Genomic DNA, 16,164 nt, shown 5'->3' with positions numbered 1-16,164 from the left:
TCTATCTGTGCACAATAAGGTTTCACTGTACGTTTTTAAACCTTTACTACACCTCAGCATACATTTAAAGAAAAAGATAACTTACAAATAATAAATGGCAAAATATATAAAAGCAAATTATAACTTAAATTAAATTTAACTTTTGGGGGTTAATCAACATATGGCCTACTGTAAGTAATTTCGAGAGTTTTAAGGCACTCTGCTTTTTCAGTTGCTTCAAGGATTGAAATAAAATGTTTAAATCATTTTTAAATGGCACAAAAAGCTAACAAATCTACATTTGTGTAAATAAAAAATACTTATAATCAAAATATTATTAACAATAAGTTGATAATTAAATTGTCAACACAAGAATAATTTTCTTTTCAGTTGATAAATCTATGATATATACAAGAATAAATCATAAAACTGGCTTGTATCTGCAAGAATATGCATTTTTTTTCTGTTGTAAATGACATCATAATATGTGTATAATATGGACAGTATAATATGGACCACAAAACCAGTCATAAGGGTCAATTTTTTGAAAATGAGATTTATAAATCATCTGAAAGCTGAATAAATCAAACTTTGATGTATGGTTTGTTGGGATAGGACAATATCTGGCCGAGATACAACTATTTGAAAATCTGGAATCTCAGGGTGCAAAAAAATAAAAAAATATTGAGAAAATTGCCTTTAAAGTTGTCCAAATGAAGTCCTTAGCCATGCATATTCACTCACAAAAATAATTTTTTGATATATTTACGGTAGGAAATTATTATTTTGATAAATTATAAATTATTTTGACCCATACAATGTATTTTTGGCTATTGCTACAAATATGACTTATGACTGGTTTTGCGGTCCAGGGTCACAGATATAGTAAGTGGCATGTCTGAAAATTAGACCAGTTCATGAGAAACCTAAAGTTCAGATGAATTACCCACTAAGAGGTTCTCCACCTACAACCATTTGAGACACAAACACACACAGAGGATAAATCTGTCTGGCTGTTCATTGGAATTGTCTTTATAGTTCTTACTTATATGTCTGGTTTCACAGACAAGGCTTAAGGCTAGTCCCAAACTGCAATACATGTTTAACTGAAAGCCATTTGTTTTGACATACAGTGGGTACGGAAAGTATTCAGACCCCCTTAAAGTTTTCACTCTTTGTTATATTGCAGCCATTTGCTAAAATCATTTAAGTTCATTTTTTTTCCTCATTAATGTACACACAGCACCCCATATTGATAGAAAAACACAGAATTGTTGACATTTTTGTCATTCAGACCCTTTGCTGTGACACTCATATATTTAACTCAGGTGCTGTCCATTTCTTCTGATCATCCTTGAGATGGTTCTACACCTTCATTTGAGTCCAGCTGTGTTTGATTATACTGATTGGACTTGATTAGGAAAGCCACACACCCGTCTATATAAGACCTTACAGCTCACAGTGCATGTCAGAGCAAATGAGAATCATGAGGTCAAAGGAACTGCCTGAAGAGCTCAGAGACACAATTGTGGCAAGGCACAGATCTGGCCAAGGTTACAAAAAAATTTCTGCTGCACTTAAGGTTCCTAAGAGCACAGCGGCCTCCATAATCCTTAAATGGAAGACGTTTGGGACGACCAGAACCCTTCCTAGAGCTGGCCATCCGGCCAAACTGAGCTATCGGGGGAGAAGAGCCTTGGTGAGAGAGGTAAAGAAGAACCCAAAGATCACTGTGGCTGAGCTCCAGAGATGCAGTCGGGAGATGGGAGAAAGTTGTAGAAAGTCAACCATCACTGCAGCCCTCCACCAGTCGGGGCTTTATGGCAGAGTGGCCCGACGGAAGCCTCTCCTCAGTGCAAGACACATGAAAGCCCGCATGGAGTTTGCTAAAGATGGTGAGAAATAAGATTCTCTGGTCTGATGAGACCAAGATAGAACTTTTTGGCCTTAATTCTAAGCGGTATGTGTGGAGAAAACCAGGCACTGCTCATCACCTGTCCAATACAGTCCCAACAGTGAAGCATGGTGGTGGCAGCATCATGCTGTGGGGGTGTTTTTCAGCTGCAGGGACAGGACGACTGGTTGCAATCGAGGGAAAGATGAATGCGGCCAAGTACAGGGATATCCTGGACAAAAACCTTCTCCAGAGTGCTCAGGACCTCAGACTGGGCCGAAGGTTTACCTTCCAACAAGACAATGACCCTAAGCACACAGCTTAAATAACGAAGGAGTGGCTTCACAACAACTGCGTGACTGTTCTTGAATGGCCCAGCCAGAGCCCTGACTTAAACCCAATTGAGCATCTCTGGAGAGACCTAAAAATGGCTGTCCACCAACATTTACCATCCAACCTGACAGAACTGGAGAGGATCTGCAAGGAGGAATGGCAGAGGATCCCCAAATCCAGGTGTGAAAAACTTGTTGCATCTTTCCCAAAAAGACTCATGGCTGTATTAGATCAAAAGGGTGCTTCTACTAAATACTGAGCAAAGGGTCTGAATACTTAGGACCATGTGATATTTCAGTTTTTCTTTTTTAATAAATCTGCAAAAATGTCAATTCTGTGTTTTTCTGTCAATATTGGGTGCTGTGTGTACATTAATGAGGAAAAAAAATGAACTTAAATGATTTTAGCAAATGGCTGCAATATAACAAAGAGTGAAACATTTAAGGGGGTCAGAATACTTTCCGTACCCACTGTATCTTAAAATATGTCCGTGCCATTGTTTTGTCTCAAGATGCATACCAGTAGTTTTTTTTCTTAGGTATGTTTATAAAAGCTACTTAAATGTCCTAATTTTAACCAAGGCCTAATCCTGGCTTAATCTAAGCCCTGTCTGTGAAACCAAGCCATACAGCCACCTATAAACTAATATTAAAATATGTGTTGAGAAACTACCGTTTTAACAAAAAAAAATGTGGGAGCATGAGAGTAAAGGATTCAAAAGTTTTGTTCAGGTTTATATAGAAACATTTTATTAAAAGTGTAATATAACAGGTTTCAAACAGTGAATAAAAATCATTTCAAACTGTTACAAAGCTGAGAAAATACTTTAGTTTAATATGTATAAAACTATAGTTTTGTTGCAAAAGCTTGTTTACTGGCCATTTCATTTGAAACATAATACAAGTACTTCATTATGATTTGCTCATAAGGCATACACAACGCCATTCAAAAAAACAACTTTACCCAAATTCAATCAATATGCTATTTAACTGACATTATCACATCATCATTTTTTAAATTCCAAATGCAAATACCCCAGATTTGACATTGGAAGATAATTCGTGTGCAGGATGCACAGTGGAATGGCAGTAACAGCTGTTGACTGAATTGGGCACTTCATGAATACACAATATAACAGATATTTAAGAACACTCATTCTCAAATGCACAAACAGCAAACTTATGGCTTCTCTTGATGAGTTACACAAACTTGGCATTAACAGAACATTTTAAGTAACCACACTTACTGTACATACACAATCCAGATGTAAAAATCAGGGCTTTCAATGTGAAGCTCATAAATCTGGTCATTCTGGGACCTCCACCATATGCTCTTAAAAATAAAGGTTTCACAATTTTTTTCTTAGTCTGAAAGAACCTTTTAGTCCAAAGAATGTTAATAGTTTCCACTATCGAGAACCTTTTGTGGAATGGAAAGATTCTTAATGGAACCATCAATGACAATAAAGAACTTTTATTTTTAAGAAAAGAAACAAAGCTGCTCTGGCTTAAAGATATTTCAACCACTTAATGCCACATCAAGAATACATTTTACATTAAAATACATTTATTTTGTCATGGTTGTATCAATTTTATCATGGATTTATGCCAGTAAGAAGTGCAATATTGAATAATGTCCTGAACATTGGTCACTGAAGACAGTTCAACCTGCATTTGTTCATTTGCATCAAGATCCTTCAATCCATTCTCCGTTTCTATGTGCGGACAGCGCTAGCTTTATGAAACGACCTGCTGTGCCAGTAGTCAGGATTATCAAAAGCTTTATGTTCCATCCCTGCATGCACTTTTACATACGCTCCGGGCCCCCCTGAACACTCTCTGTCCCTCAGCCCAACGTTCTCCTCGTCTTCTCCCTCCATGTTCTGGTATTCAGCTGCCGAGGCTCCACCTGCAGCCAATGAGTCCATATCCTCGTATTCATACACTTCTCCTTCCCCTTCCATTAACCCCTGCACCCTGAGCGAATTCCTCAGCCGAGGCTGGCGGTTAGTGTACTGATAGTCATCCTCCACATATTCATCTTCATCGTCTTGTGGCGATCTTCTGAGAAGAGGGTGGGAATCTGGTCTTTGGAGGTGAAGTTTGAGTACCATGTTGCTTGGTGGTCCTCCTCCTCCACCACGGATGTCCATGTACTCGTACTGAACCTCCTGAAGATCCAGATCAGCGTCCGTGTACTCTGCTTCACTGGACAGGAAATCGCCGTCGCTGTGACTTCTTTGTTCAGTCGAGGACTGGGAGAGACCCCCGCTACTTTCTGAGCCTTCGATCGATGATCTCTTACTGGGTCTGCCGGATCCTTGAGGTTTGTGATTGCTGTACAACCCGGCAGGGTTGAAGGAGGCACTGCGGTTTCGCGGCGGTCGCTGATTGGAGTCTTTAAGCTGCCCTGGTATATGGCAGAGTGAGAGGGTCTGGTTGTTCATATACTCGTATTCTTCACCTGCCCTGGTGTGGGCTTCTAAAAAGTCACCGGAATGACCTCTTGACAGTCTCCTTTGAGAACGTGTTGCACGTGATGAGAATAGAAGAGTTTCTAAAGAAAATCATAAAACAAGAGATATGTTAACATGAGTACTCATAAATACTAGGGGTGTAACAATAAATCAATATAGATCGATACATCAATCTAATGTCTAACGATATGATGCATCGATGCAACATGTAAAAAATCGATACCTGTGGGCTATTTATTGAGGCACCTTTGTTTGAACACTCTCTAAAATTTTACACAATGTCAGTCTATGCATTATCGCCAATGCATGCATTCTCATTTAAACTACCTTTCAGAACACACATCTCAAACAGTGTCTGTTAGATCACAACACTGGAGAATAGAGTGCTATGAATCGTTCTTCACACACACAGAAACTGAAATTTAAAATTGTTAAAAGAAAATGCTCAATAAACTGCTGCATAGGAGCGCTGTGCGCTGTTTTGCTTCAAGTGCATCATTCTGCACACGGGATGTGCATAAGTGCTTTGTGCCGCTGTGAAGCCTTATAATACTTTTGCACAATGAAAGAATATTAATAGCCTGTCTTGTTAGCCTACCTATAATATGTTGTTTAAAAAGCGACGAACAGTATTAAAAGGCTGCGCTATACATTTACATGAAATGTTTTTTAATTGTGTGTGTGTGTTTATATATATATATATATATACATATATATTCCTTGTTTATCAGTTTTTTGACACATTTTAGCACAGAACTAAAATACTTTCTTGACTGTTGTCATGTCATAAGCTGTCATTAGATTACTGTGTGAATTTTTTATTTGTGGATGTGAAATTTTAAAATAAATGTTTGTTATATATTTTGGTTGCAGTTGTGAGTTAATAAAAACTTAACAGGTTGTGTAAAATAGGCACATAATATCATAATATCGAAATATTGATCGATATACCCCTGAATCGAATTGTATCGTAATCGTATCGCAGAACTTTTTGAGGCATTGGAAAATATTGCATCGCTGGCTATGACAATCGATATTGTATCGAATCGTGATGAACTGTCCGATTTACATGCCTAATAAATACAGAAGCTAATGTCCACCAATGCTAAAAAAATTGCGATTGTGACTTATTTCTTAGCTTTTTCAGCAGTGTTGGTTCCATAAGTATTTTTTTTCCATTTATTTTTCCCATAGGAATGTTAAAAAGTGCCATGAACCAAGCCAACCAGCTATTACGTGAATTACAACATTAAAATGTTTTATTTGAAGCAAAAAAGTATTTGAAAATCAGACAAAAAGACAAAAGTACAAGACTGTGTACTTAACGGCTTGAATGAGAGAAAATTACAATCCCATGAAGCTTTGCGAACAACATAATTGAATTAAAAACTATGGAGAAATAAACTATTCATTTAAAGTTGTTGATTATACAGAAACAATATATGTTATTGCAAAACTATATATATATATATATATATATATATATAAAGTTATTTGAAAACATAGCGAGACCAACTCAATTACGTCATTTGCAGTGCTTCATGGGAGTGGGTGGAGCTAAAGAGCTCTTTTGGAATGATTTGCTTGTCGCAATTCTCTGATTGGTGGAATTTTCTGTACAGCATCATGAGTAATGAAGTTTTCACCACAAATTCAGCTGTTAAACATGATTAATTTTAAGTTGAAATAATGCAGACTGATGGCTTCAACAGAAGCAAATACCATCGATTAACAACATCAGAGCTCACAAAAGGTTTAAAAGTGATCGTTATCAGTTTCCTATGGACAAAATTATGAGTTTTTACTTCCAGAACCTGACCGTTGCACTGTATTCCAAATTTAACATCACTCAGGTTAGACACGATGTTGAATTTAACGCATTTTTTGGAAAACAAGGCAGTAAGGAATAGATTCACAGTCTTTACAATGGTGTGTACTGTATTAAGGTACTAGATCACGTAATTTCCACAACTCAAAACTTTTAAAACTGAGTTTTTGTCTACTGAAAGTTTTTTTTTTCAGAAAGGTGTAAGCTAAACAATCAGTATATTGTTAAACGACAGTACAATGGTTTGAGTATACTTGTCAAAAATGAAAAAAATAAATAAATACAATGCAATCCTGATTAGGGATTTTTGCAGCATCATATGTCATAATTGTACATTTAGATCTCATAGTGTTATTTTATATCTCACAACATAAATGTATTTCTTATATTATCTAGTATTAATTTTTTTTACTCTGAAGGCACAAATGGGCTTCTGCAGATATTTCATTATTGCTTCACAGAACCATCCAAAGTTCAAAGCATCAAAATTTTGCAGAAATTGTTTCATAAATGTTACACACACACATGCCGCTCTAATTTGCTTATCCTCACCTTTCTCTGGACTTTCACCAAATCCAGGCAACACATATTCATTTTGGTCCTCTTCTCCTTGAGTCCCTGTGGAGGTTGTTTCTGGAGGCCCTGATAGGCTGTCCCGCTGTGACATGTAAGCACTGTCCTCGCGATGCGTGACCCTCCTCGTGCTGCCAACCAATGGGAAGTCCTCATTTATTTCCAGCTCCACTGCAGTTCCCTGTCCCTCCGAGCTCACAGAAACAGTGCACGCAGAGTCCAGACGGGAACGAGATGCCCATCCCGTCGTCTACAGCAAAATGAGGTGGACAATATATTGGGCTATTATAAGTGGTGTTAAGACATGCTGTTTCCATTTTTTCCTCCAATAATAATAAGTCCACTATATGGATGGTCTCAACCTAAAACTATTGCATTGAAATGAGCTTTAGACATAATTGTGAAACACTGACCTGCACAGAGCTCTCCAGACCAGGGGTCATTGGTAGATATCCAGCGATACTGGATGGAGTCAGACTTGACTGGTGTAACAATAAAAAGAAAGTGTCATAAAGTTATGCTGCTTAATTTGTTATTCAAACAGCCTCCACAATTCAGCTTTGCGTCACAGGAATAAATTACATTTTAAAATATATTAAAAATAGAAAACATTCAATTTAAATAGTAATAATATTTCACAATATTCCTGTTTTCACTGTATTTTTTGATCAAATAAATGCCTTACTGAACATAAGAATCTTCTTTCAAAAACATTCAAAAATCTTACCCCAAATTTTTGAACAGTAGTGTATTAGTCTATTTTCAAACCATTATGTTTTGATCATGGTCAATATTATAATGCAATATTACAATGTATAATATTACAATATTATATAACGTACCCGATGAGAATCTATACGCAGTCTAGAGAAGCTTCTAGATGGCGTTACATAGCGATGCATGTCTATTACATCTTCCGAGACTTCATCTTCCTGGTCCTCCAGAGCCACCCCTAGAATGTCCATCTCAGTTCCTCTCTGATATGACTCATCTATGGCCGATTCAGGCCTGTACTCCTCCTAGTGGTGGAAGATTGATCAACAACAGTCAGCCAAACAGTTCCATGTTCTGACATGTAAGTTGTAACCAGTAAACAATGAAGTACTCTGTTTGTTTGCCTTACTTTGATGACAAGATACCGAGAAGGGTCTCTGGCCATTCGGGTGAACTCATTGGCTAGCTCCTTGAAAGTTGGCCGAACATTTTCATCAATCATCCAACCTGTTTAAACATTAGGAATGCACAGATATATAAATATTCTGAGCGATATAGAATTACAGACCGATAATTATTTTCAAGTTATGGCCAAAACCAAAAAAAATGGCAGTTCAAACATTTCTTGAGCAGCAAATCAACATATTAGAATGATTTCAGAAGGATCATGTGACACTGAAGACTGGTGTAATGATGCTGAAAATTCAGCTTTGATTACAGGAATAAATTACATTTATATATATATATATATATATATATATATATTATAAATTATAAATATACAAGTGAATTTAATAATCACAATATTATAATGTACAGTATGAAAATGGATATTAACTATAATATTTGCTAAGGATTACATTTTAAAAATTCACTTTAAGTGTGCATTATCAAATGTAAAAATAGAGGAAATAAGCATGCACAATTAAATGTCCAAAATTGACCAATACAGATATAAGAGTATCTGATATGGCACCGATATATTGTGCATCACTAATTTGTATTTACAATCTTTCCAGAAGCTTTCGTGCTAACATGCCCTGTGTCTAGATGATATATGTGATCAAATCCAGAAGCATAAGATCAGTTCCACTTTGCATTATGGGCTATTAGACTCACATTTGACCATGACCATGTAGACATCGATGGTGCAGATCTGAGGTTGAGAAAGGCGTTCCCCTTTCTCTAACAGATCAGGTACTTCTTGTGGTCGCATGGCAGAGTAAGGCTCTGCCCCATATGACATCATTTCCCAGACTGTCACACCTAGAGATAGAGAGCTGTTTTATTAAATCTCCAGCTCCAAAGTGCAGTATTTTACAGTGCCATTTTATCTTGCAACACATGGACTCACCATAGCTCCATACATCACTCTGGTGTGTATATCTGCGGAACAAGATGCTTTCAAGGGCCATCCACTTAATTGGCGTCTAGGAGTTACAAACATTAGGAAAAAAGTCAGAGGCACAGTGTAGTGATTGCTGGCACAGGAACTTTGGAATAATTGTGATTTTTTAATGTTTTTTTTTAATGCTCACCAAGGCTGCATTTATTTGATCAAAAATACAGTAAAAATAGTAATTTTATGCATACTGTATCAAATAAATGCAGCCTTAGTGAGCATAATACTTCTTTCAAAAACATAAAAAAATCGTTAACACTTCACAATGAGGTATTATTAGTTAACATTAGTTAAAATGAACTAATAATGGAATGCACTTCTACAGCATTTATTAATCTTTGTTAATGTTAATTTCAACATTTACTAATACATTATTAAAATCAAAAGTTATATTTGTTAACATTAGTTAATGCACTGTGAACTAACATGAACAAACAATGAACAGCTGGATTTTTATTAACTAACGTTAACAAAGATTAATACCGTAACAAACGTATTGCTCATAGTTAGTTCATGTTAGTTAACAGATTAACTAATGTTAACAAATTAAACCTTATTGTAAAGTGTTACCAAAAAAATCTTTATTATTGCAAACTTTTGACCGGCAGTGTAACTTGGAAGTCTGCTTTACCTTAATTTCATTGAAGAAGTATTTCTTGTCATCAGGGTAAAGGAGGTCAGCGATGCCATAATCAGCTATTTGAACTATAAAGTCACTCTTGAGCAGAATGTTGCGAGCAGCCAGGTTCCTGTGGACCATTCTCTGCTCCTCTAGATAGTACATACCCTAGGAAACAAATGAGGAAAGACTTTAGTTTGTTTAAGTGGGCTTGAAATGATCTGAATACCTGAATGCCTCAAAACACATAGCTAGACTTTCTGTTCCTCTCACCTTGGCAATCTGCACACACCAGTTGAGCAGTCTCTGAGGGTTGAGTCCCTCTCTGCGCTGCCGGATGTGCTCCAGCAACGACCCCTGTGGACTGAGCTGAGTGACTAGCTGTAGACTGGGCCCCGGACAGATGCCTAAGAGCCGCACTATATACGGGTGGTCCAAACTCCCCATAGCCAACATATGCTGCAAGACAAAAGAAATCATTCAGAATGTCATTTTGTGTGTCTGCTGTTTTGTATGCTTTTATTTTGTTGTCTTGTAAAAGGTTTTAATGAATGGTTAACATTCTGACAGAGTAATATGTATTAATAGTCGGTTTTTAATAATGAGTCAGCGTTCTCACGTAGAACCTTGAAGCGCTGAACGTAAACAACACTGGAGAATGACAGGGAAGAGAAGAAATTGTTGAATAAAGTTGTTATTTTTGTTTTGTTTTTGCACACAAAATTATTCTCGTCGCTTCATAATATTAAGGTTGAACCACTGCAGTCACATGGACTATTTTAATAATGTCTTTAGTACCTTTCTGGAACTTGAAAGTGGCGGTTAAATTGCTGTCTATGGGGGATAGACAGGACTCATCAAAAATATCTTAATTTGTGTTCTGAAGGTCTTATGGGTTTGGAACGACATGAGGGTGAGTAATTAATGACAGAATTTTCATTTTTGGGTGAACTAACCCTTTAAAACTTCTAAATGTCACTATGACCAATTAAAAATGAAATTAAATGAACATAAATTGCGTTCATTTAGTAAGCACAGGGCTACCCTAAACTACTGTACCATTCAATAGTTTGGGGTTGGTATGATTTTAAAATGTTTTTGTAGTAAGTCTCATAATGCTCAACAAGGCTACATTTATTTAATCAAAAATACAGTAAATTTTATAGAAAATTATATTTTAAAATAAATTTACATTTTAATATTTCACATATTATTACAATTTAAATTGTTAAATTGTTATCTATTTGATTTTTTAAAATGTAATTTACTGTAATTGTGATGGCGAAATTGTGATCATTATTCCAGTCTTCAAAATCACATGATCCTTGAGAAATCATTCTAATATGCTGATTTGCTGCAAAAGAAACATTTCATATTGTTATCAATGTTGAAAACCTAATATTTTTCAGTATTCTTTGATGAATAGCATTTATTAGAAATAGAAAGCTTTTGTAATATCATAACTGTAGTTTAAAGTAATGCATCTTTGCTGAATACAAGTACTAATGTCGGTAACAGTTTAGTATGGGGAACACATATTGACTATTAACTGTGACTTTTCCCTCAATAAACTCCTAATTTACTGCTTATTAATAGTTAGTGAGGTAGTTGTTAAGTTTAGGTATTGGGTTGGATTAAGAATGTAGAATAAGGCATTAATATGTGCTTAATAAGTACTAATAAACAGCCAATATACTACTATAAACTTACTGGCCCCAAACTTTTAAACAGTAGCATACAGGCTGTGTGTGTGTGTGTGTGTGTGTGTGTGTGTGTATGTGCTTGTTTTTTTAATGATTTATGAGGACACAAATTTGTATAATGACATGGGTATTACACTGGTATTACGACATAAACATTAAATATGAGGACATTTCTTGAGTCCTCATATTTAAAATAGCTTTAAAAACATACTAAACAATGTTTTATTAAAAATGTAAAAATGCAGAATGTTTTCTGTGATTGGTAGGTTTAGGGGTAGTGTAGGGGGATAGAATTTACAGTTTGTACAATATAAAAACTATTACGCCTATGGAATGTCCTCATTAAGATAGCAAAACAAACCTTGTGTGTGTGTGTGTGTGTGTGTGTGTCTTACATCTGTAAGTTCGTGAAAGGTCTGTCGTCCTGTACGGTCTTGGATAGTCTTGATAGCCACTGGAATCTTTACTGTGTCTCCCTCGGGTATCCAAACTCCCTGTGAAGAAACAAATGAGGGAAAAAAAAGAGAAATATGCATGAAGAAACAGTAAGAGAGCCAAAATAAGAAAGAAAACAATGTATTAAGAGAACACCTTGGGCAAATAGTTCAGTAACTTATCCAAGCTATTGTCAGGTTTCAGTATGAGCTCATGTAATGACGTGTAAGTACCTTGTGCACAGTGCCAAACACTCCAGAGCCAAGAGGTTTGATCTTTCGTAGTTCAGGCCCTCTCAAAATCCGAGCATGTACTTTCACACCTTTCTCTCCGGGATCCAGTGGTTCAAAACTCTAAATGCATTTTTGAACGTTATAAAACTCCACAACGCTTCAACAATTCAATTTGTTGAATTCATTTTGACTACACACCTCTCCACTCTGAAGATATCTCCTCATGGCACGTTTTTGGCGGATGGCAACACTTCTGCGATAAAGAACGCTCAGCACAAACACTGAGAATGCGACCATCACCCCGAATATAACGCTCAGCACTATTGCTGTCACCGGCAAGCTGCAAAACAACATGTTTACACAATTACACGCTGACTGGAAACTGCAGGTGATACATCACACCAGCAGGGGGAGACACTTACCCAGCAGCCGACCTGGACGAATCCACACAATCGTTCTGACCTGGACCCAAACATCTGAGACGGGAAATATACAGAATTAATTGATAGCAAAAATATTATAATTACAATGACATACACAACCATTCAAAAGTTTGGGGTGAGTAAGATATTTTCTGTGAAAGAAATTCATACCTTTATTAAGCAAGGACAAACATTTGATCAAAAGTGAAAGTAAAGACATTTATAGTGTTACAAAAGATTTATATTTCAAATAAATGCGGTTCTTTTGAACAAAAAATCCTGAAAACGAAAGTATGACGTTTCAGCAAAAATATTAGGCAGCACTGCAACTGTTAATAATAATAATAATAATAATAATAATAAGATAATAAGTAATGTTTCTTAAGCAGCAAATCAGAATATTAGAATGACTTCTGAAGGATCACGTGACTGAAGACTGGAGTAATGATACTGAAATTCAGCTTTGCATCACAGGAATAAATTATATTTTCAATTATATTCATATAGAAAACAGTTATTTTACAGTGTAAAAACATTTCACAATATTACTGTTAAACTGTATTTTTGGTGAGCATAAGAGAATTCTTTCAAAAATATTAATAATCTTACCAACCCCAAACTTTTGAACAGTGGTGTACATTTATGCTTGTGATGAATGAACTGGCCACTACATCTTATACTAATTCAAAATGAATGTCTCAGAGTTCAAAAACAAGATTTTTATATTTTAAAAAAAAAATTGCATTCTGATTGGATTCATAAGTGCATTCTGAGTGGTTGCGTTTGCTAAGGTCATTGCTAGGGTGTAACTAGGTGGTTGCTAGGGCATAAGTCAAAAAATTCCAACCCTCCCAAGTCTCTATGATATTCTAGTTTCTAGATATGGTCAATTTCTTCATTTTCTGTAAGTCTATGTCTTTTTCATCCCCAGGCAAACTGAATGTTTTGGATAAAAGCTATAAAATGTGCATAACAATTATGCATATTTTTTGATGTATTTTATTGCACTTTATTTGACATTCTGAGCCTCCTCACCCCAGGGTGCAGTTGGCATGGCACGGTTGGCATTTGTATTGGCCACTGGCAAACTTATAAATGATGAGCCCGTTTTCCCCCTGAACCCCCTCTGGACACGAGGACACGCAGTAAGGCCCATCCTGCAAATGCACACATGCTTCACACTCATCAGCACCCTGCGGGACAAATGAGATGGAGAGATGATTTAATAAATCAAACAATCTGTGCAAACAGCGAGTGACATTCTATCAGAGAACAATAGATTACCGGTCCTTTGCAGGTGAGTTTGTTGTCCTGCACCGCACACTCCTGGTGACAAGGCATACATTCTCCTTTAGGTCCTGCAAACTCTCGTTTTTCACTGTGGAGAGGTCAGAGGTCATCTCTTCAGAACATCTCTTTTTTCACAGTACAAAATCATATATTGTTTTCTTATCTACAACACACATCAAAAGGACACTTTGGGTGTGTCTCAATCCAGTCCCTAGTTCACTGCCAAGGGAGTCGGCCATTTCTAAGCACTATTAAATGTTAAAATCATTCCAGTGCACTGAAATATTTATTCCAGAGACATTCCTGTGAGCGTCAATTTCTCAAAGTATTCAATATAGTCATCAGAAATGGTTATGAGCCCAAATGTCATACACTTACAGTTACAATAAAGATGTATGCTAAACAATACAAATAATTTTTGTCCGCAATATACTAAGGGAAGTATGGTGCAGAATGAGAGACAGCCATTGTCCTATACTGACCCAGACAGGAAGTTGCAGTGTGGCACACATGTTCCTCCTCTGCTGTAGTTCTTGCAGGACAGACACTGATCGGGTCCCGGACCCCAGCAGCCCTCAGATGAACACAAGGGATCACACACATGCCCTTCTTCAACTACAAACAAACACACAGCAATACTGAACGTGAGATTTTCCCTTTTTATATATTTTAAATAGTAAGTAATGAGTTGATTAGTGGTACATTTATTTATTATTCATTAATATATATTCAATTCAATATCATGTATTTAATATTTTTAGGATTTTTTATTTTTTCCACATATAATAAGCAACTTATTGCATGCTCGAACCCTGTCAGATTAAAGTCAGCATGAAACAGCTTCTCAAACAAGAAAAAACATAGGGCGTGACTTGATTTTGTCCGTCAGGAATTGACTGGATCGTTGTTTGCTATTGGTTAATCTCATGTGAGTGACAGGTTGCCCTGCCCTCTTGTAGTAAACACATAATCAGAGAAGAGATGTTGTTGCAAGAGGGAGGGGATGATATTTTCATTAAAGATTACAAGGGAACAAAATTTTTCAAAAGTAATGATAAATCATTTATAATAAATACTGCAATATTTCATAAAAAAATTTAAATTGTCCATTTTGATTTTATGGTGACAACCACTTCCCAATGATTAACTAGTAGGAGTATGACAAGACAGTTAGCTCACGAGACGAGACACGAGATTGAGGACACAAGACAAGTTTTTACACAGTATTTTTAAGAAATCTTCAATGACGAAATACATGACTAAAAAAATAGTCTGCAGGTGTATTTGTGTCACATCCACGCCTGCCCGGACTCCGTTTCCCAGAATCCTCCTGTTCCGCACTCCTGTTTGCACTTCCCTCATCAGTCTTCCCGCCATCTCCCCGGATTCCCAGCACCTGTTGTCCTCGTCAGCACTCCCTTTAAGTTGGACTCACTCCCTGCACTCCTTGTCCGTTATATTGTTAGCCTTCTGTGTGTTTGTGTTGTTTCCTGCTCCTACGTTAATTAAAGACCTGTACTTTGTGGATTTCCGTGTATCGCCTCATCTCTACACCACCTACACTGTAACAGAATAACGGAACCTAAAAACTGACTGGTAATCTGCAACAAAGATGGGCTTGTTCACCGTCTCTGAGATCCCTGCGTCTCCCATGCCTCCCAAGCCGGTTACAGCCTCGGATCGCCTCGTTGGGTTCCGGCAGGACGGTCGTTCGCTGGAGAGGTATGTGGAGGAATTTGTCGAGCTTGCTTATTTGGCGAATTGGCCAGATGCATGTTTGAACGCCTGTTTTCTGGCGGGGCTGGATGAGGACATGATTCGTTTTAGGGAACCTGCCTGTTATTTTTCCCTAGTCGATGCAATCAATCTGGTTTTGTTTCTAAATTGTTCAGAGTTTGTAATTGAGGAGGTTCGTGATAGATCATACAATCCTCGTCCAGTCACCCCAGAAACACAGGCGGCCTGGCCAGTTCGCCAATCTCCATTTTCCTCCGCCTGCCCCTCCAGTGAGCATTCCCCTGGTGTCCTGCCGGACCCAAAACCCCGGATGGGCAATGAAAGATCCTCTGCGGGGCCGAAACGGCCAAGAAGGAAGAGGAAGAAGGCCGCCAAGCAGCCCCAGTCTCCTGAGTTTTCTGCCTCCGTGCAGCCCCAGTCTCCTGAGTTTTCTGCCTCCGTGCAGCCCCAGTCTCCTGAGTTTTCTGCCTCCGTGCAGCCCCAGTCTCCTGAGTTTTCTGCCTCCGTGCAGCCCCAGTCTCCTGAG

General features: G+C 37.3%; 1 protein-coding gene across 2 annotated transcripts in view; it reads right to left on the bottom strand.

The window, feature by feature from the left end:
* Window positions 1-2,927: 2,927 nt before the first annotated feature.
* Window positions 2,928-16,164, bottom strand: part of erbb3a (erb-b2 receptor tyrosine kinase 3a) — a 36,876-nt gene continuing 23,639 nt past the window's right edge. For both annotated transcript variants that reach the window (XM_051897558.1, XM_051897559.1), the window contains 16 exons: window positions 14,384-14,516; window positions 13,896-13,989; window positions 13,647-13,804; window positions 12,612-12,665; window positions 12,388-12,529; window positions 12,190-12,309; window positions 11,917-12,015; window positions 10,092-10,277; window positions 9,831-9,986; window positions 9,152-9,227; window positions 8,917-9,063; window positions 8,207-8,304; window positions 7,926-8,102; window positions 7,497-7,565; window positions 7,063-7,333; window positions 2,928-4,762 (listed from right to left, as the gene is read on the bottom strand). In XM_051897558.1, coding sequence (XP_051753518.1) covers window positions 3,921-4,762; window positions 7,063-7,333; window positions 7,497-7,565; window positions 7,926-8,102; window positions 8,207-8,304; window positions 8,917-9,063; window positions 9,152-9,227; window positions 9,831-9,986; window positions 10,092-10,277; window positions 11,917-12,015; window positions 12,190-12,309; window positions 12,388-12,529; window positions 12,612-12,665; window positions 13,647-13,804; window positions 13,896-13,989; window positions 14,384-14,516 — 2,822 coding nt within the window. In that variant the 3' untranslated portion in view covers window positions 2,928-3,920. The remainder of the gene's footprint in view (window positions 4,763-7,062; window positions 7,334-7,496; window positions 7,566-7,925; window positions 8,103-8,206; window positions 8,305-8,916; window positions 9,064-9,151; window positions 9,228-9,830; window positions 9,987-10,091; window positions 10,278-11,916; window positions 12,016-12,189; window positions 12,310-12,387; window positions 12,530-12,611; window positions 12,666-13,646; window positions 13,805-13,895; window positions 13,990-14,383; window positions 14,517-16,164) is intronic.

This window comes from Ctenopharyngodon idella, chromosome 6, assembly GCF_019924925.1.
Source record: "Ctenopharyngodon idella isolate HZGC_01 chromosome 6, HZGC01, whole genome shotgun sequence".
In the NCBI taxonomy this organism is placed as follows: Eukaryota; Metazoa; Chordata; class Actinopteri; order Cypriniformes; family Xenocyprididae; genus Ctenopharyngodon; species Ctenopharyngodon idella.
This window is presented reverse-complemented; position numbering and strand designations above follow the sequence as displayed.